This window comes from Arvicanthis niloticus, unplaced genomic scaffold, assembly GCF_011762505.2.
Source record: "Arvicanthis niloticus isolate mArvNil1 unplaced genomic scaffold, mArvNil1.pat.X pat_scaffold_274_arrow_ctg1, whole genome shotgun sequence".
Lineage (NCBI taxonomy): Eukaryota > Metazoa > Chordata > Mammalia > Rodentia > Muridae > Arvicanthis > Arvicanthis niloticus.
Genome location: NW_023045936.1, coordinates 35,191 through 57,496, shown reverse-complemented (window position 1 = coordinate 57,496; position 22,306 = coordinate 35,191). Strand labels below are relative to the sequence as shown.

Genomic DNA, 22,306 nt, shown 5'->3' with positions numbered 1-22,306 from the left:
CCTTGCACAAGCTGTGCTATAAACTGGAGCGCTCTGATGAGAACCAGGACAGAGCTGAGCAGTTTTCCCTCAGGTGGTTCTGAGATCTAGAGGAAACTATATGTAAAAGTGTGCTATACGCGGCTCACCATAACTCCAGGGCGCATGCTTGCTGACCTGCCTCTTTCCACATTTTCTCTGCAGTAGGCAAGGGTGTCTTGTTTCAGCGCTAACCTAATGCCTCCTTGTCTGTCTGGTTGGTTGGTTGGTTTGGTTTGGGGGTTGGTGTTGAGCCCAGGGTGGCCTGGAGGTCCTGATCCTTTTGCCTTTGCCTCTAGAGTGTTGGGATTATAGACATGTGTCCTCACGCCCAAGTCATAAGCTGTTTTCTGTCAATGTCCTACCCTGCCCCTCTGAGAGACCTTTTCTCTTTGCTTGCTGCTCCCATATGGAGTGAGATGCAAAGTTTCTTATTTCGCCTTCCCTTCCTTGCTCCTAAACACCACCCTGTTCATCTTGATTTTCACAAAGCTCATGCTGTCCTCAGACTGTGATTGTATAAATTAAAGAAGCAACAAATGAATCACTTTTGATACAATTTAACGAAGAGTAGCACACATCTTGGTCCAGAGATGGAGGAACTTGAGGAAACAGCTCCAGACCAGGAGCTAAAAAGAGAAGAAATGAGGACAAGAACCCAAGTGTTTTAAGCCTGTTGACTCTTGGCTCAATACATTTTTATTCAGGGTGTGTGTGTGTGTGTTGTGACTGATTGTGTATATGTTGTATATGTGTTGTGTGTGTGTGTCATTTGTGTACTGTGGTGTGTGTGTTGTGCCTTATTTGTGATATGTTGTGGATGTGTTATGTGTCAGGTTGTTGTATGGTGTATTTTTGTGTGTGTATGTCGTGCATGGTGTGAATATGAATCTGATTATGTGGTGTGTATGTGTGTCTGTGTATGTCATGTGTGCAGTTGCTGTTCTGTGTGTGTGTATCTGTGTGTGATGTGTGTGAATCTAAATTCCTCTCGCAGTTCCATACTTTTTGACTTCCTGGAAGAAAGCTGACTGTCTGCTCTACTCTGGGCGAGAAATTATTTTCTGAAAAAGACAGCCAAGCAATACCGTGCAGGTCTTCTAAGTCTTATTTAAGTAATACCTAAGTAGTCCGACTAAGGCCTTTCTGTCCCCTTCTTTCATCACCATGGTCTAAAGAAGGAAATAGCTTTTACCCATTTCAGTTAAGGATGAGTTTCCATTCAACTGCCGGCTGAGCAGTCACTGTGGCAAATGCTGAAGTCCCTCCTCCCCCGCCCCTACCCCATCATCAATTAATGATGCCTGTTTAAACCTGTAGGGAAAAAAAACCCACCTGGTAGAGAAATCTGAATGAAATGTGACCCCTACACATACTACAGAAGACCTGGGCCTTGCTCTTCTTACATAGACACAGTTTACATTTCATTGCTCTAGTGTGTGAAAACCCAAGCCCAGCTTCTGCTTCACGTCTAAAAGCTGAATTTAATCTGCCTCAGACAACAAAAACTGCACCTCCTGGTTTCTCCTATGCCAGAGTGGTACAGTGACATGTGACTGTCCAGACCAGCCCCACAGATGTGTCTGTCATGAAAAACAGAGATTTCCTGCCAGGATGTACTAATGTGCTTCCCATTGCTTCTGACAGCAGGGGTCCCAGACCCACTGGCTCCAGGGGGTAATTTTTAAAATTTTGTTTTCATTTAAAGTAGAAATCAAAGCAGGACCATCTGTCGTGTGAATCTGCCATGCCAGGAAAATTAGTGTGATCAATGGCCTGGATCTGTTTAGAGCACTTAGTGGTGGCCCATGCCACCCCATGTGTCTCCATCATAGCTTTGATCTAGAGCTGTGCATTTGTGCTGGGGAGGTGGGGCATGCCATGGATAGGGAACAGCCATCAAGGTGTTACTATTTCTATTAGCTATTCATTTCACATTTGTGTTTGGCTAGAACCACAGATGGGAATGTTCACTGGGGGTTTCTGAAAGGAGGGCTCTGGGGATCTGCTCAGCTGTCATCGCTCTGCACCTAGCTCCTGACAACTGGATGATTAATTGTCGTTGATGTGCATAAGAAGGGGAAGCTTTGGAAAGCAAAGAGATTTTAAGGACAAAGTATGCTGTGCTTGTGTTCATGGTGAGCTGGAGGAAGGGGCAGCCAAGGTTCCTGGGGCTTCTCCTGGGATGCTATGGAAATAGTTCAGGGCTATGCTATTCTTGGCCTCTGTATTGCAGCCATCCCTGATTCACTGATGTCCCCTAAGCTAGACTCTGACATTTAGCCAGACCTAGGGCTAACCACGACCAAGCACTTCTAAGCTAGAGTGGGTTTCTCTCAGGGATTGGGATACTCAGAGGCCAGAACATGCTAGAGATTTATCCCCCTCACATTCTGAGGAAGACACCTTACCTACGCCTCATTGTAATGTTCTGAGCCATCCCTTGTACACCATGGAAAGATGTCACTTTTGTTAGATAACATCCTTTCTCTAGAATTTGAGCTTTGTTAACCTGCTATCGGTGACTGTGCTATTGATGTGGAAGGTGGTGGCGCACACCTTTGATTCCAGGCTTGGAAGGCAGAGGCAAGTGGATCTCTGGGAGTCTGAGGTCAGCCTGGTCTACATTGTGAGTTGCAAGGCAGCCCGGGTTACATGGTAAACCCTATGAGTCAGAAATAAAGAACTATTGTTCATAATTTATCACACATAAGCACATTTGCCAAGGCAGTTGACAGTTATGTGCCTTGTTGGAGAATGTTCATGAACATTTGTTTCTCTATTCAGGTTCTTCCATCTATATATAAAAAAAACCTTCAGATAATCTTAAAAAGGGAATCAGCAAATACCTGGAATTTTCTCTTCCATCTTCCTTGATTGACTGAAGCCCTTTTTGCCCCTGACTCATCTTCAGTTCAGACATTTATATGGTCACTTTCAACACTTCAAATATCGATATTTTCCATGAAGACTTCTGGGTTTCTCTTAAGAGAAAGAAAAGAATAACTTCCATAATCTTGAAGCTTCAAACTTTATGAGGAAATCTATAACATCACTTCACTTTTCATAGTCCATTAGCATGTGAAGATGAGGTAAGAATTACCCCTGTGGAGGGGCTGGAGAGATGGCTCAGTGGTTAAGAGCACTGGCTACTCTTGTAGAGGACCCAGGTTTGATTCCCAGCATCCATACAGTGACTCATAGCTGCCTGTAACTCCTGTTCCAGGGGATCTGATTACCTCTTCTGACCTCCACGGGGACTCAGCACACACATGGCAAGCAGATATACATGCAGGCAAAACACTCATACAATGAAAATAAACAGAGATGTTTTTGTAAAAGAATAACTCCTACGTGACAGATGTAGAAACTGAGACTTGCCCAACATCGCTAAACAGGAAAGTTAACAACACAACCAAGACTCCGGCATGAGAGACGGGAAGAACCAAAGCCCACGTTCTTCCCATCTCTCCACACTCTTGCCTCCCTTGACCCTGGCCAAGAATCAGAGATGATGTGTAAGATGGGAGGATGGGAGGCACAGCATCCATGGACTAGGACAGACTTGTTCTTGTTCCCAGAGAGATAACCATGCCCTCGTGTTGATCACAGGCACACCTCTTCAGCTACATGACAGAGCAGGTGACACAGAACTGCTATTTTGACATCTAACCAGAACTGTTTTAAAGCTTAGCATGCAATACATTAGAAACAGTGAGCTACAAGGACAGTAGAGCCTAGAATCCTGAGTGGCAATGCATGGCAGAGAAGGGAAGGGAAAGATGAGGCAGGTCTTAAAGCTACCCATCCCTATCCCTCTCTGCTGTCTTTTCTGCAGCCTGGGTCAAGTCTCAAAGCTTCTTTAGGAACCACTTAGCAGTGTCTGGCCATAATTTAGTTTCATTTGTCTGTACCTTTGATTAGGCCTTTAAAATTAATCCAAAATACCTTTTTTTCTTATAACGTAATTCATGTACATCTGCATAGCTGCAGTTCCCAGGCAGTTGTTTCTGGACACTTATCTCCCATCCTTTTCACTCCCACCTGAGCTCTCTCTTTTGACCTTGATAGAAAGTGAATGCTTGCAACAGGCAGTCACCTCACTGTTTTGTGGAGAAGAGCCCAGACTTGAAGCCAAACAACACTGGCCAGGCCCTTTCTGTGTCACTTGGCATCCTTTGACCTCAAGTCTCAGTAGGGCTCCCAAACAGCTGACAAACTTCCCAGAGGAGAATACTCAGCCATCTCTGAGTTATGTCTTCCAAACTGAGTATATGAATTGATTTATTTTTAATATCCACTCTTAATCACACTGTGGCTTGGCTATAAAATATTGAAAGATGTCCTCCCTTTGAGATATACATCAAATATATATAAATTTAAAAAATCAGGAGAGATGACCTCAGCTCTTAAAACTTGTAAACATTTTAACAATTCTGGTCTCTAAGGGAAGCCCTTCATGCTTTCCCAACGTTAATAATGCAGAACTGATGGTTCCTGCTCTATTAAAAGCTGGGGTGGTTTTGTTTGTTTGTTTGTTTTTCATTTGTTCTTTGTTTCTGAGTCAAGAGTTTTGTTCCAGGCTCTGTCATTGTCTTAATGAAATTAATATTTCATCTCATAGACTGGCTTCATGCAAAGTGTTGGGGATGTCTGGGGTCTGGATGTTGTTTCTAGCATGTACCTGAAGAGAGAGGTTGGGAGCAATGGGATTCCTGCCCTAGCCTATGGCTCAGTGTATCCTAAGGCCTTACTGTCTTCTCTGGTGCTATTCTCAGAGTGTGTGGGCTTTGCCTCTTGACCCTCCATCCAGGGATGAAAGCAAGCCTTTACAGGTCACACTAGCTATTTCCTTAGAGTTATTTATTTAGAAAAAGAGTGAGTGGATGTGAGCTACAGTGCACATTTTTGGGAGTCTGAGGACAACTTGCAGGAGTCAGTTCTCTCCTTCTATCATGTGGGTGCCAGTATTTAACTTAGGCTTGGTGGAAAGCACCTTTAATAGCTGCACCATCTTGCCAGACAGTGTTGGTCTTCACTTGTATATAGGAGCAAACAAATTGGAAAGCCTTGGGTAAGTGTTGCCTTGGGTGCTGACATTGTCTACCCAGTTGGGGAGCCTAGTGCCTGGCGCCCTCTAAGTCATCCCGGCAGAGCAGTTGACCGCTAGAAAACAGACTTTTCACCGAGAGCTAGTTACTGTACCTGGAGAATATATTTTCTGTAATTGATACATTCAGCCCATGAAGCATTTCTCTCTAGACTTCCCAAACAATAGCTATTAAGTGTAGGAAAAAGTCTGAGCTCACGAGGTAGGTGGGATTTGAGTTAGTTGCGGATGGTGAGGAGAAGAGGGACCATGAGTGGACAGAGGAGAAGGCTCCAGGAGAGGAGATGGACCATGAGCACATGACCAGGAGAAACAGCAAGTATTGGGGGAACACCACTGGGGAGTTAGTTAGCCAGGCCAGCAGATAGAAAAGTAGATTAGGGGTTACCCCCAGTAGTTGTCAGGCCATTTTTTTTTAAATTTAACCAATAGTTCTAAATTAAGGAACAAGGTTTGCAGAACAAAAGTTTGTAAATATGAGAATTCACTCCTAGAGTGATACAGAATTTAGCATCACAATACATAGCAATAGACCAAACCCCTGGGAGTTGAGGAGTGGCAGAGTGAAGAACTCCTGGTTGGGGAGTAGAGGTTAGAAATCCAACCATTCTAGGCTGGTCCGGCTTGGAAAGCGGGATGTGGCTACCAGAAGTGGCAGCTGGAGGGGAAGAGCAAATGAGCCCAGTGTTCCAGAAGAGCTGCAGGAGACAGCACTTGAAGAGAGCTCTGTCGCCTGCTCATGGACTTTAGGTCTGGTGCTGCTGGGTACCAGCTGAGATGTGACCTTTCTGCTTTTGTATCTGCATCCGTAAAATGGGGGTGATGGCAAAATCTCTCAGAGTGGCAAATGCTTTAGTGAATTGGGTGTTGATTACATGCTTACAACAGTATTCAACAGAGCAACTGGTGTGTGGTCATTAGTTTCTTATTGTTATGTTACCACCACCACTGCACTCATTCTTGCTTGATGTCCAGCATGCTGTGATCCAGTTCATGGGGCCTGGAGAATTTCACAGAGTTAGACAGTCAGAGGAGCAGCTGGTGGAGTCAAGCTGAGAATTTGCAGATGCTTCTATATCATGACAGTGATCCATTTTTCCTGTTCCTGTGGACATGTGCTTTTCACTTACTACATGAAATACTTATTTCTTATATTTTAATGATAATACATATTAGGGTTGGATAAAGCTACTCTTCCAGGAGGCCTGATGTATTCTAAGATGGCGTGTCATTTCTACCCCACTCCCGTGTGTGTGTGTGTGTGTGTGTGTGTGTGTGTGTGTGTGTGTGTATTTACAAATGGTTTTGCAAACCGTCAGCTCTTTTAAGTCATTGTTTGAAAATCTTCTTTATGCTCTATCCAAGTATTTAGTGTGTGCATGTGCCCATCTCCCATAGAGGAATACCCAGGCACATTCAATATACTTCTGTATTGTATGTGCGGTGTCCCGGATCACTGCTCTGAGATGTGTGCATGTCTAATGTAACCCAAGAGTGTCCTTTCCCTCTCAGATGACTATGCCCAGCTGTGCAACATCCCTGTGACAGGGCGGCGGCGGCCATATGGACGGGATGCGTTGGTGGACTTCAGTGAACAGTATGGCCCAGAAACAGACCCTTACTTCATTCAGGATCGTAAGTACACTCATTCAGTCATGTTAAGTTAAGCTATAGATCAAGATTACTCAGTGTTTTCAAAACATGATCTGTGGGAGATTGTTCTGAGTGCAGATCTGTGGTTTGTAGTCTAAACCTACCCATCAGAATATCTGGGCTGACCCAGCAGGCTGGTTTTATAATCTCTTGGGGTTATATAGCTTGCTGATCTGGCTGAGAATCACCAGATTCTAAGATTAATATTGCATAATGGACTATTATATTTATTTTCCTATAAAGTAATGAAAATGATCTTATTGTTATAATTGCTACAGCTCAACCATATCTTTTCATATTAAGGCATGGTCTAGTTCCATTTCCCTACAAGATGACAAATGTTCAACAAACCAAGCTGATCTTTACAACTATTTTAGAGTGGGTGGTCAAAAAAAAAATACCTTCTTGGTCAGACATGGATTTTTAGAATCCGCTTGTGAGGGGATTTATTAAGTAAGAAGTGATGGGTGCCAACTTTTTCTGGATTTGTAAGCAGAGCTTTCATGAGGTAGGCAAGAGTGAAAATAATGTTCTCTCTAGAAAGGAAATTCCCCACAGCCTATGGACAGAGGGTCCTGTGTGAGGAAACCACACACAGAAACTCTGTTTCCACAGAAGAAACATCTGTGCTTTTAAATAGGGAAGAGTAAGGTTTGGAAACACCACAGTTCAGAATGAAAGATGGCAGCTGGTTGGCTGGGGTCTAGGCTACAGAGTAATAGCAAGAGAAAGGCTAATTCAGGGACTGTCCTCGTCTCACACGGGATGCACCCCACTCAAGCAGCTGTGCCACATCTCCACATGCTGGAGCCTCACACAAGAATGAAGTTTAAACAAGTGGCCAGTACATCCTGGTTTGAGGCTTTCAGACACTGAACGATAAATTTGTGAATAAATGAGGATATAAGAATATCTAATATTAGGATAGATAGTAAGTTCTGTTGACTCCTTGAGAGACTTATGGGTGGGGAGGGGGAAGTGGCTAGAAGTTACTGGAAGGTAAGAGTTACTTCCAGGAATCTGTTCCCTTGGATTTGCTGCCACCCCTACTACAAGGCTCCCTGTCCAAGGCTGTTTTTCCAGCGTGGGTGTGTGAAGGCCTTCCATCCCTGGAGAATGTTTTCCGTTTGGTAGGACTAAGACAATGGAAGTTGGGTAGCATGTTCAGACGTAAACATTTCTCTAGTGACTTCAGCTTGACAGAGTCAGTACACCAGTTGGAGCAATCTGAGATGACACATCCTTGACTCCTTCAAAGGTTCCTGTGTTCTGATCATCCAGCAGAATTATGAATGCCATATTTCTGCCATTCCAGTGAGGTTGGCTATCACATAATTATGATTCTTCTCCAAGGTCAAGTATAATACAGTTTTAGAAGGTTCCTGCTGTCCTTTCCCAGGTTATCCCACTATCCTTCCCAGGTTATCCCAGGGATTGCTGCTGTCCTATTCCTAACACCTGTGCTTGGTAGACTTGCTTTTTTACCAACAAGACATGACCCTGAGTCAATTCACAAAATGGGCCTGAATACATCCACAACCCCAAGATTGTGGTCACATCACATTACAGTGAAGGTTATAGATCAATAAACCTTCTTAAAAAGAACAGGGGAGAAATATCAAGATCCAAAGAAAGCCCACAAATCCAGAAATAGTAGGTAACTCTCTGACCCCTCACAGCTCATGGGTAGCCTCTGCTGGGTGACAGTTCATGTTCTACAACTTTCCATGATGAACTCTCCTCAAGTTCTCCTCAGTGCCAACATGACTCTGAAGCTCCTTTCAATTCACAACTGTCATCACATATGTTGGTGTCACATTAAGCTCCTATTTGCAACATAGAGAGTTTTCTTGTGGGTTTTGATCTCTGGATTTGATTCCATAAAAGTCTTTAAAGGGCCTGCATGGTAGAAATTTCTTCCCGGTGCTGCCTACTCCCTGACTGGTAGCAAGGGCTTCTGCTCTGCTGCAGAAGGGACCACACTGAGTGGCCAGTGATGAAAGAGAGCCTAAGTGAGAGTCCTCATCACTTCATGGTTTGTGTTCTTTGTTACCTGTAGTTTGAGCAGTATTTCCCAAACTGGAATTCATTAGTGCAGAGATCACCCTATGTTTTATAAAAAGGCTAGATGTAGAAGTTGTTTAATCCCGACCTGGGGTTTCTTCCTCACTGCCTTTGACCCTTTAGTTCTTAGATAAAAGACACACAGAGCCTTCATATTTACAATAAGCCTTAAGCAGCACAAGAGCTGGGCAGATACCTACCCTCTTTGCTATAAGAATTTGCTTTCCTATTGATAATCCCGAGTTATAACTTACTGTTTCATCTGGGCCGCTCTTAACCCCAATTGGCCAGCCCTTAGGGCCATGTTTTTATGGCTCACCTAACCCATGGAGGCCTCTCCTTTTCCCTCCTGCACCTTCTTCTCTTCCTTGTGGTCCTCCAACCCCAAGCCCACGAAACCCAAACCTCACCTATGTCTCTTTTGCCTAGCTATTGCCTGTTGGCATCTTTATTTACCAATCAAGAATAGCTTGAGGGCAAGGTCACTATAAGCAGCATGAGGCCAACCCACTACAGCAAGATATGGTAATGTTTTTTACTTTGCAGGCCACGTGATCTCTGTTGTAGCCACTAAACTCTACCATGGTATCACAAAAATAGCCACAGGGGATTATGGCAGCTACTGGATATAATTGTGTTCATTTACGTAAACAGGTACCATGTCAGATTTGGAGCAGGTGCTGCCTACCAGGTTTAGAATCCAGAACTGTCTTTGACACTTCCTAGAGATTCCTTGGTTGGAGGAGGCTCTTAGGAATCAAGGTGTGACCTTAGCTGAGATACATAATAGTGGGGATATCAGAAGAAGCCACCTCCTCTAGCTAGGCAGGACTCCCAGTGGAGGGATAAGGATACCAACCCACCTACAAAACTTTCCACCCCAAATTTGTCCTGTCTAAAAGAAATGCAGGGACAAAGATGGAGCAGAGACTGAGGAAAAGGCCAACCAATAACCGGTCCAATTTGAGATCCAGCCCATGGGCAAGCAACATCAATGATATTCTGTTATGCTTGCAATAGGAGTCTAGCATACTGTCTTCTGAGAGGCTCCACCCAGAAAAGAAATCCAGAAGTGTTTTTAAGAGGTCTTGAGTTTCAGTTGTTAATTCCTGTAATAAAATGTAATCTTGCTAATTATGGAGTTGAAATTATTTTGCTGTGATATGCTGGATCCGAAAACACTTTGATTTCATTTCCCATCTGTATTTCTCAAATTAGTTTTATATGTCTGCTATTTCCTGATGGTCTGTTTTTTTCCCTCTTTAAATTTTGGGAAGGGACCTCATGGATGTGTTAATTTTTTAAAGTGGGTGTTGTAGTGGGCTCCTATGCAAATTAAGACCTCCTGGCCCTGCATAGCAACAATATTTTGCTGCCCCCTGCAGATCTGTTGGAGAATTACCTCAGAGGCCCCATAATTCCCCCTTGGTGGAGAGAGGATAACCTGTAACAGTGTACTTAGGGCATTATGTATTTATATTTACAAATTCCCTCTCTAGGAAGACAGCACAACACTTTTGTGGCTCGTCACATTTGTTTTTATATTGTTAAAACTCTAGATGTCTCAAATGATTTCAGAGCTCGTGTCTAAACTATAAAAAAGAACCAAACAAGAGCTTCTTTGTTTTGTCCTTTATTCTAAACACAAGTCTGATGTATTTTCCCATTTATCAAGATGTTTGGAATCACTTCCACAGCCTTTATCCTCTGGGCTCTTGTGGAAGGTTCCCGGGGAAGCCAGCGTAAACAGACCCCACAGGGCATAGGCAGCCTGCCTCTTTGTTTCAACAACTCCCACTGCACATCCTCAAACCTGGGAGCCCTCTTAGAAAATGCCTACAGAACCCTGGTCAGGAAGTCCACTGTTACGATCCCAGAAGGCTTTCTGACATCTGCCCTGCTGAAAATTCATGTAAAACATTTTAAAAATTTCATTGTTTTTTCAACTCAAACCTGTACTTGTTTTCTCATGTAATATGGTTTTAGTATAAAGCGTTGGAATGGAAAGAGTGGGCTGGTTCATATTAAAAAAAATTGCATTTTTTTGTGCTTAACACTAGGTACAGGTGTACTTGATAGCAAATTCTAAAGCTAACATCAAAGTATCTAAAACAGATATATAAAATAAAACAGACCTTAAATAATAATAATAGTTCGGTTTTCAATAGGGTAGGATGGCGAACACTTTTAACCCGGCTTCTGCTTTTGCCTTTGTAGGCTTTCTAAACAGCTTTGAGGAGCTACAGGCTGAGGAGTGTGGCATCCTCAACGGCTGTGAAAATGGCCGCTGTGTGAGGGTCCAGGAGGGTTACACTTGTGACTGCTTTGATGGATATCATCTGGATATGGCCAAGATGACCTGTGTCGGTAAGAATGAGAGTGGCCATTGAGAGACCCTTACCCTGTGACCAGCTCTGGTCAGCTGAGTATGTGTCAGATAGATGGGTGGGGTTGTGGTTTGGGCAGATGAAAAAAGTTCTGGAAATATGCATTAAGTGTAATAATGCTTCATGTCATAGGACTATACACACACACACACACACACACACACCCTATTCCTGTTAAGGCAGTCAGTGGTCTAGTCTGTGTTTCTTCTATGCCAGCTAAATCTCATAGTTATCACTCTGTCTTAGTCAGGGTTTCTATTCCTGCACAAACATCATGACCAAGAAGCAAGTTGGGGAGGAAAGGGTTTATTCAGCTTACACTTCTACCTTGCTGTCGTCATCAAAGGAAGTCAGGACTGGAACTCAAGCAGGTCAGGATGCTGGATGCAGAAGCTGATGCAGAAGCCATGGAGGGATGTTACTTACTGGCTCACTTCCCCTGCCATGCTCAGCTTGCTTTCTTATAGAACTCAAGACTACCAGCCCAAGGATGGTACCACCCACAAGCTGCCCTCCTCCTTTGATTACTAATTGAGAAAATGCCTTACAGCTAGATTTTATGGAGGCATTTTCTCAACTGAAGCTCCTTTGTCTGTGGTGACTCCAACTTGTGTCAAGTTGACACAAAACCAGCCAGCCAGTACACACTCCATATAAGAAGCCTTAGTGTTGTATTTTCGTCACAGTTAGAGACTGAACCCCAGGGCTTTGTGTCTGCTAGTCAAGAACTGTACTGTAAAGGAAGCTCTGCCCCCAGCCCCTCCCCCTAAAAGGCCAGAATGTCTCAAGTAGTTATTCTGACTTCCAAATTTAAATTTTAACCCTGTCGCAAAAAAAAAAAAAAAAACACAAAACAAAAAAATTTAAATTTTGACAATTTGGTAATGGCTTCCCTGAGTTATGTGAGACAAATATAAAAGACTGAAGGCAACTAGAAAATAAACAGCTTCCCTAGCAGTTATTTTGGATAAAATCTTTAAAAATCTCCATTCACACTGTAGCTTGGGTATATTGCATATCAAGCCAACAAATGTCGGCATTATGTTAAATAGCAGGGCAATTCTAGACTCTCCCTGATCACCTACTTTAATATGTATAAAGGCTTATTTTACATATTGAGAGAGGTAAAAATGAGGAAACTGTCTGGTTTAGCTGGCCAGAACTGTGGACCAGTACCCAGGATGGCACCTACGTGTGAGTGACGTACCATTAAAGACTGTGCTTTGGTTTATTGCAGATGTAAATGAATGCAGCGAGCTGAATAACCGGATGTCTCTCTGCAAGAACGCCAAGTGCATTAACACAGAAGGCTCCTACAAATGCTTGTGTCTGCCAGGCTTCATACCATCTGACAAGCCCAACTACTGTACGCCACTGAACACCGCTTTGAATTTAGACAGAGACAGTGACCTAGAGTAAAGGAGAAGAAGCTACATAACCTATGCCCATATACTCTGCACTGTGTAAAGGAAAAGGGAGAGATGTATACTTGAGACACTGCACCTAACCCAGAACGTTGGCAAAGACGGAAACAAATTGGAGTTGAGGGAACCCCCAAAGACAGTGAGCAGGAACCTGAGAGGTGCGACAGACCAAATGGACATTTCTTCAGAAACCCAGTATATATAGTCTGTTCATATGTAAAATTCAATGGAAAAGAGGCAGGACATGGCTGTCATTTTAAACAGAGGTTGTATTATTATCTTGTTTTGATTTTTTTTTTTTTACTGTTGCTTAAATTTGGCTTTTAAATAGTGGTGGAAATGTTTTATATGATTCTTCTTTTTGCTGTGCAGATCCTCAGCTACCGTTTTTTTCTTCAGCAATAATCTCAAGTGCAAACATCTTTGATAAAATATTGTTAAACTGTATTATAAGTAATATGACACAGGGTTGTGCTGTTCCTTGGTCCGGAGACTTTGAAAAACAAATTGTCTGTCCTGTGGAGCAGGCAGTGACTGTTAAACTTTTATATACATTTGGAGAGGGTGGGGAAACACCTTTATTTTCAGTGTCTTACCAGATTGCCTGTCAATTGGATCCCTTACTTGGATGGAAACTTAAGAGCTTCTTAGCATTCATTAGTATTGTGGTGTGTAAAGTCAACCCAGAAAAATGTCAAAACCTGAACATCGCCCCCAAATATTTACCATTGTACGTTATTAAACAAATAAAAATCACCATTTTTGTAGGAAAAAAAACTGTGTGTGGAAGAAGTTGTCCACTTCCTCATAATAGCTCCCCACCCCCTATCCCCCAGCTCTTATTTCTTAACCAGTGGTCCTCCATTGTGTTAGGCTTCTGTAAGTTAGGACTTGTTAGCTACTGTTACAGGTTGCTAATTTCCCTCTTAAGTTCCACGGTGAAGTGCTAAATCCCCATGCTTTAGGATGCATGGACTCTCTCTGTAGACAAGATCTCTAAGGAGGACATCAAAGTTACAGGAGACCAGTGGAGTAAACTGTTATAAGACTACAGGTACCAAGACTTGGTAACTGTACCAAGACTACAGGTGTCCTTAGGTGACAAGGACAAAAGAACACGTGCAAAGGAAAAGTCACTTGAAGAGGGCTAGAAGGCGACCATCTTACAAAAGAGGGAGGCCTCAGAGGGAAGTCAACCCTGCTACAGATCTTGACCCCTAGTCCAGAATTATGAGAAAATAAACTTGTGTTGTCAAACCACCTGTCTACAATACTTTCTTATGGCCTTTCCAGGCAACCAATACAGACTTGTATAACAGGGATAATAAACAAACATGATCTTTCAAAGACCCAGCCCCTGCTCTCTTATGAACCATACCTACCAATGATAGCTGCTTTGCTGTATAAAACAAATTGTGCCTCGGCAGACCTCATGGAAAATTCCCCCAGTGAACACTTTCTTGAGAGGCCTTTGCCTTCTAATGTCTGTAGCAGGTAAAGTGATGACACCTTAAAGATGTAGCTCTTCTAACCTTTGGAATCTGTCATAATGAAGGGAAGTACTGTCTCAGGGAAGTGTGCCAAGTCACCTGGCCCCAAAGAGGAAGATGATCTTGGGTTATTTGGGTATTATTACTAGGTAATCACCAGGGGGTGTCCTTGGAACCTTAAAAGTGGCAAGACAGAAAGAAAGGAGTTATGAAAATGTGACATTGAAGAGGTCAGGTACAGCATGAAAGTGCTTCATGTCACCGCCAACTGGTAAAGGACATGAACCAAAGATGTGGACGGCTAGTGGGAGCCAGGCACGACAAGGAGAGGGTTCTTCATAGGCAATCTAGAAATGAGGACTGCACTGTCTATACACAACGCCTTGATTTCAGTCCAGTGACCCCGTGTGAACCTCTCACCGATTGAACTGTAAGATAATTAGGTGCTGTTTGATGTGACTGAGGTTGCAGCAATAGAAAGTTAGTGCAGAACTAAAGCTGCATAGAAACTTGAAGTCTGACCTAACTCAAAAGTTTCAGCTGATGTTCCTGTGGGAGAAATGGTTGGGTTCTGTCCCAAGAAAAGACACGTGAGGGCTTAAGAGGGGGCTCACATAAGCAGAAGGACAGAAGTTTGATTCCCAGGCATAGTGACATGTACTTGTAATCTCAGTGCTGGGTAAGAGGAGATGGGCAGATTCCTAGGACTTGCTAGGCCATCTAGGCTAGCCCACTGGGCAAACTCCAGGCCAGTGAGGGACCCTGTCTTAAAAACAAGGTAAACAAAACCAGGTGTGGTAGTGGCCCAAGCCATTAATTCTAGCACTTGGGAGAAATAAGCAGGTGGGTCTATGTGAGTTCAAGGCCAGCCTGGTCTACAGAACAAGTTCTGGGACAGCCAGGGCTGTTACATAGAGAAACCATGTCTCAAGAGGAAACAACAACAAAACCCACCAAACTAAAAACCCCAAGATTGTCCTCTGGTTTCCATAGGCATGCACACACCTTTATACCCACATACAAACATGTGCAAATATCACACACAGTCAATTTTTAAAAGTTATAATCTAAAAACAGTATTTTTTCATACAAGCAAACTAACTTCTGGCTCTAAAATATGTTGTCCAAAATTCTGGTATGTTTGACTTAAAGTTTATAAATATAATATTGAATCAATAGTGTAAGAATTTAGTGTGGAAGTCGGTGTTTGTAAACTACTTTGTGGAGACTATCTGAGAACAGAATATTCTACTCTTATTTTTTTAATTTTTAAAATTAATTAATTTATTTTATGTATATGAGTACACTGTCTCTGTCTTCAGACACACCAGAAGAGGGCATCAGATCCCATTACAGATAGTTGTGAGCCACCATGTGTTTGCTGGGAGTTGAACTTAGGACCTCTGAGCCATTTCTCCAGCCCCAGAATATTCTGCTCTTAAACAATATCATTGTTATATTTAAGATGGCAGAATACAGATGCCTTGCATTCAACTCCTTTAGCAATAAGCAAAATAATAACTATATATATTTTGAGAGGAGAGTCTATATGGAGAATATGGGAAATAAGGCTTCAGAACCTTCAAAGACCCAGAGACTTGAGAAAATAATATAAAAAGAGAAATAAAATTCTCGCATACTTGGGGCTCACTTAGAAAAGTAACTTGAAATCTGTGCAATAGTTTGGAAAAGGATTTTACTTCCTCTCCCAGTGCATCCTATTGTAATAAAGCTTGGGCCTACCTTAAGAAATGAGTTACTAAGATGAGATTTCTCTCAGCTTCACAAACCTCTGAATATTTCCATCTCTGAGATTCTATGGCACTGGTGTGGAGCCATGGCTCCCTTACAAATTCATCTTGGCCTGGTAGAATGACTATAGTCTAAGCCTCCTAGGTGCTTGGCAGGGTAGGAGATCGGTGTTTCCATATGGGGAAGAGTTAGGTCTAGGAGGTGGAGAAGCTTGCCCTCAGACCAAGGGCATGGTCAGTCATGGTTAGACTCATTTCTTGACAGGACGGAAGGCCATCACTCACGGTTCCCATCAGCCCTCCCCCACTGGACTGTGCTCAGAAGCTTACAGCTGACAGGGCAAGAAGGGAACATGGGGACTCGGAGCTTCTGCCATAACTGAAGCAGAATGCTGAGGAAGAGGTCTCCAAGTAACACTCCATATTAGGGAGCACTCAGCCAGGGAGAGCCACGAGCAGTGTTTTTCCTGACCCACATACCTTATTTTTTTTTTTTCTGCTCATTTTCAAGCAAGTGCTACCTTGATGAAGTTACAGGTTGAAAAACCTCTGGTGCCACCTGCCTCATGGCATATACTGCCAAAGGGACCCACAAAAGGAATTTGCCCAGGCTTGACCATAATACCACACTTAGCAAAGCACTTCATTGACGTTTCAGAGTTATTGCTGTCATTTCTCCTTTGTTGTTCATGTCAGCCAGCCCCATACATGGCCTGATAAGTCTTTGACAGCAGCCCATGGTCAAGAAAATCTATATAGGCTTGGAAGGAATGGGGTGAGATATTCTAAGCCCCCAAACCACTCAGGCTGTGGCTTCACCCTCCAGAGCACTAGCCTTCAGAAATGAGGTAAAAATAAAGTCATTTCAAGACAGAACAGTAGTGAGGGGCCTCATAAACAGCTGACCAGCCTTTAAAAAGATGCTTAAGAGAGTTCTAATCTAAATTTACTAGCATATAAATAGCAAGTCCAAAGAAAATAAATCACACAAGAGAGAAACAGAAGAACTAAATATTATCAGTGCATGAATCATCTAACTATAAAGATAAGGGAGAAAAGAAAACAGAAACAAGGAATGTTCAAACAGCTAGGAGAAAAGCAAGGAAACGAGAGGAGTAAGCCCCTATTAATATAACTTTTTAAAATCAAGTAAAATTTTTAATAAAAGACTAACACACACATGTGTATGTGTATATGCATATGCACATATATGAAGCTCACCTCATTATTACTAATGCATTATTACTATGCACAGAGAGGAGATGGCGGGACGAAGAGATTGAAAAAGCACAATGTAACAATGAGTCCTGAAGATTTATAAAAGCAAAGATAAACCAAACTCAAATTACTAGAAGTGATAGACAGCAAATATCAGGGCAAAAATAAACTAGAGACTGAAGAAATGATTCTGTGCCAGTCCAGCATGGCAAGCTGACGCTTCCTTACATAGGGGTTACTTACGGGAGCATTGCCAACATTACAGGCAGCTATGCCACTTAAGAAGGGTCTCTTTATCTCACACCTTGTTAGCCACTTCTACATCCTCAGGGAGAGGAAAGGCCTCGTGCATCTCATGACTCTCACGAGTCTCCTCCTTCATACAGGAGTGTTAGTAGCTCAATCTTGTGAGGGTCTCATGTAATCATATCTAGTTTCGAAACAACATGGAGGTCCTGTGCAGAGTTCTACAACACCCCACCCCTTCCCTTGACTCTTAAAGTCTTCTGCTTTTCTGGGATGCCCTCTGAAACTCAAAGAAGATGATATACATATATGATTATTTTCTCCCATTTGGGCTGTTCACTGGACCACCATGTCACAGTAATCATGATTATTCTCAGCAGTTTGACTGGCTATGAGTTTCCACAGTAACCATTATTCACTGAAAAAGGAACTTTTTCTTCCAAGCCAATGTGGACAATGGTAATAATCTATGGACACACACACAACTGTTTAGCAAAAAAACTCAATAGCCACATTGCATCAACTTAACAAAACAGTAGGAATTTCATCCCCATTGATTCCTAGGACCTTGGCAGTTACAGAGTTTTGTCCTGGATTACAGTACCAAACATGGGTTTTCTCCTATGGAATGAGCCTTAAATCCAACCAAAAAGCCATTGGTTATATCGATAACAGTTATGCCACTGCTGGTCCAGTGCAGTTATCTCACCTGCCATGGTGGTAGAGTAGTATGAAAAGTGGTAACTTGATAGGACAGTTGGTAACAAGCAGACTACATAATGCCTCGTGGCATTTTGAAATCCAACAGGTTATGTAAAGGTAGGAGAGCTTCCAGCTTGATTTCTTTGTCCAGCAACCGAAGTGTTGCTGGACAAACATCTTTAACATCAGAATTGTACTATTTATTAGTATTTCTATCATGCAATCAACAGCACTGGCAATAACCTGTATGGTTTGTGGGCCCTCAAGGACATTACTGGCCAACAACTTTTAACGACATAATCTACCTATGGCACAGAACCTTTGGCTTCTGGGAGTGACTTTTTCTAACCATGGAAGGTATATTCTGGATTTAAATTCTCTGTGGTTTTTATAATCAGTTCCCACTTTCTTCTTACTCATTAACATCTCTCTCAGGCTGAGGCGTCTCCCTCTTTGGTTATACACCTAGTCTTAATGGCTGAGGCATCTCTCTAGTCTGTAAAGAGCACTCTTTAATCTTTAACCAGTCTTTTAACATTCTTGTAGAATTGATCTGGTGAAGAAATATTTCCTTAGTCAGCTTTAATTTATTTGATGTTGTCTTTATCTCTGTCATTTATTTTTTTCTTTCTTTTTTTGGTGTTTTGTTTGTTTGGTTTGGAGTTTCTCTGTATAGCCTTAGCTATCCTGGATCTCACTCCATAGCCCAGGCTGGCCTCAAACTCACAGAGATCTGCTTGCCTTTGCCTCTCAAGTGCTGGAATTGAAGGTGTGTGCCACCACCAACTGGATCTCTATAATTTATAAAGGTAGCTTTTCAGGTAAAATATTCTTGCCTCAGAGTCGTTTCATTCACAGCCACAAAGACCCCATGTCCCTTTTTCCTACACTGTTTTCACTGAGATGTATGCTGTAGGATAAATTGGGACAGCTTTATATGTTGTTGATTTTCTTTTATAGCCTGGAGAATCTTTTATTTATCATTCCCCTTTGAAGGTTCAATTATAAAATGTGTAGGGTTACATTTTGTTGAGTTAAAATTTGCTGGTGACCTGAACCTGGATAGGTACCTCCTTCTCTATGTTTGAGAAAATTTTCTGTTATCTCTGCCACCCATTCAACCTAGTACTGAAGATTGAACCCAGGGTCTCCTGCATGATAGACAGGTGTTCCACCATTGTATTATACATTCCTAAGGACTATAATTTCTTTGAATAAATTTAGTACCCCTCTGTCATTCTTAAGTTTTCTTGAGCCCCATAACTGAAGTATTTGCTCATTCAATATGCTCTCAACTTTCTCTATCTTTCTTTCTCCTCCAACAGTATATTTGAAAGAACCCATCTTCAAGGTCATTGATTTTTTTCTTCTTCTATTTGATCTGTCCCACTATAGCTGCCTTTCATTATGTTTTTTATCGAGTGTAGTTTTTGTTGAAGAACTTGAATTTTTAAAAATTACTTGCATCTATTGAAATATTTCTATGTGTTTAAGTTAATGAGTTCCCTTAAAATTGCTGTTTTAAAGTCTCTGAGAACTTGCACATACTGATCACCCTCTGGTCAGCTTCTGGCACCTTCTAAGGTGAGGTCATGGTTTCCTGAAAGTTCTCAATGCATGTTGCCGGGCAACATCATCTGGTCCAGATTGCTTAATCTGGCTTTATTGGTTCCCTCCTTTACCAAAACCCTAAGCCAAATGTTGCTCTTCTCCAAGCCCATAGTCATACGATTTCAACACTGTGTTGTGTCCAGGTCCAGATTTTCTGAGAGTCTATTGCTGATGATATACTGTCAGTATTTCAGTACTAGAGGAACATCAAGTCCAAGTTTGTTACAACTTCACTGTTAGTGTCCTGTTCAGAAAACAAGCAAACCAACAAACAGCAACAACAAACAGGATGATGTAGCCTCTCTCCTCAAGGCTCTTCCTTAGAGGTGCATGAGCCTATGTGTCTTATCGTGGTTACTGGCTGTGGAGCTCTGGCTGGCTTTGGTCATTTACTTATCATGGATGAACCATCCCCAAGTTCTTATGTCATAACTGTTGTTACCAAAGCCACCAGATTGTTTCATACCCTGAGTCCACATTCAGCCTAAGATCAGAATAGCACTTAGACATACACTGATATATCTTTCTGTTGCTCAGGCAAACTCATGCCTAGGACCACTGAAAAAAGTCATAGGTGGTGCCAGTTGGAATAGAAATCAGAGAGACTGGAGTTTCTTGTGTTCCAGAGAGTCTATCCATAGGCAGGCTGTGAGAATCTCTCAGTGTCATGTGGCATTAGCCCAGCACTGAGTCCCATGGCCAAGTCTATTTCAACTGGTGTCATCATCTGTGGCCACTACACTTATGAACTCACTCTAGCTGTACAAAACCTGCAGAAGACTGGGCTCCACATTTTGTCATGGGATTGGTGAGAGCTCACAAGTTACCATCCATCCATCAATCACTGAGAGACTATTAACAGCTAATGGTGACTGGGAGAAAGGATTTTATTGTCCTCAACAGGATAGCCCAGGCTCTAGTAACCTCCCACTTATAGTCATGCAGGCAACTCTAATTAAATACGCACATGAAAAGACATGAAGGCGGGGCATCTTCTTTAGGGAGAAGAAAGATTTCATCAGAAGGAGCAGGGGTGATAGAGGGTAATGGAGAGTATAAATGGCTAACATCCTTTCTATACATCTATGAAACTATCAACAAATAATAAAATAAGAAAACATTAAAACAGAGGCACAAAAGATTCTGACTTACTAAACCAACCCTGTATAAAAAGAGCAAAGTTGAAGGCATCACAATCCTTGATTTGAAGACTGACTACAGAGACAGACACAGTAACCAGCACCAATGGTATTAGTATAACAGACTCCCAGACCATGAAACAGAGTAGAGATCACAGAAACACACACACACACACACACACACACACACACACACACACACACACACACACGGATCCAACTGATTCACCTTGGAGGCACAGGCAGCATGCATTGGAGAAAGCCTCTTCAGTAAATGTGCTTTGAAAAGATATCCATGTGTAAAAGTGAAGACCCCAATTTCTGCCCCTCACCCTGTGAGAAAACTGATTCAAAATATATCAAAGTCCCCAATTTAAGACCCGGAACTAGTAGAAAAAAATGTGTTGGAAACACTTCAAGAAATTGGCCAAGGCAATGCTTATTCTGGATATCAGAAAGCAGAAGCAAAACTATAGAAACATGAACACCACAAAGAAACAGCTAACAGAGTGGAGCCAACCTGACATGAGAGGAGATATTTGCCAACTGTTCTCCTGACAGGACAAATGAGCAACTCGAAAGCCTTACCAAGAAAATAAACACTCCAGTTTAAAATGGGCATATGACCTGAATAGACTCATTAGTGATCCAGACTCGGCCTAGAGTGAATTACACTCTTAATTAAAATGTTTGTCTTCTGTATGCGACATTTGGGACTACAAGAGGAATAAGTGAAGCCATTCCTTTTGGGCCCAGAAAAATATAACCAAAGTACTCACAGCAAGTTAGCATCCTATGTTCATCACTTGAATGAAAGGCATCTGGGCTTTGCTGGGGAGGATCAGGAATGAGATGAACTTTGTATCATGTTTGCCTGACAGTATCACCACTGGATGGCAGTAAGAATCCTCAGATTTCCCTCTATTCTCTTTTCAGACTAACTTGCCCTTTTGTCTTCCTAAAAATGTCATGCACTGGGAGTTAACTTTTACCAGAACATCTTTATGTAAAATGTACTTAACATATAAGGTTTGAGTTAAAAAAATTTTAAATTATGGGAAAAACTAATGAATAAATTGTACTCCAAACAAGATTAAGGTATTTAGATAACATTAGAAAGTTTTCCCATTAGTGAAAGTGGGTGGCCACTATGACCTTTAAACATCCAAAGAGGTGAAAACCACCGAGGTATAGATTACACAAGTTCTTATAGAGATATAAACCTTTAAACCTGGGCAGAATAAGGTTCTAAAAATAAGGGCATAGGTGTTGTCTCTTATCGATTACTTCTGGCATTGAATAGATTCAATTCCCAGAACAGACCTTCAAACCACAACTCAAAATTCTCTTTATCTAAAAATGAACTCATTGCCTTAATCTCCAAGCTTACTCATTCAAATGTATGACACAAATGAACTGAAACATGCAGACTGGAGCTGGACAGAAGAAGTATAACAGGACTCAGAACATCCAAGGCCATTACAGCCATGGAG

At 42.1% G+C, this 22,306-nt stretch overlaps 1 protein-coding gene across 1 annotated transcript in view; it reads left to right on the top strand.

The window, feature by feature from the left end:
* The window catches only part of LOC117701848 (latent-transforming growth factor beta-binding protein 1-like), a gene marked incomplete at its 5' end in the record, with an annotated part of 40,936 nt that extends 27,035 nt beyond the window's left edge, over positions 1–13,901 (top strand). The window contains 3 exons of the mRNA XM_034493266.2: positions 6,641–6,763; positions 11,063–11,212; positions 12,470–13,901. Coding sequence (XP_034349157.2) covers positions 6,641–6,763; positions 11,063–11,212; positions 12,470–12,651 — 455 coding nt within the window. The remainder of the gene's footprint in view (positions 1–6,640; positions 6,764–11,062; positions 11,213–12,469) is intronic.
* Positions 13,902–22,306: the final 8,405 nt, after the last annotated feature.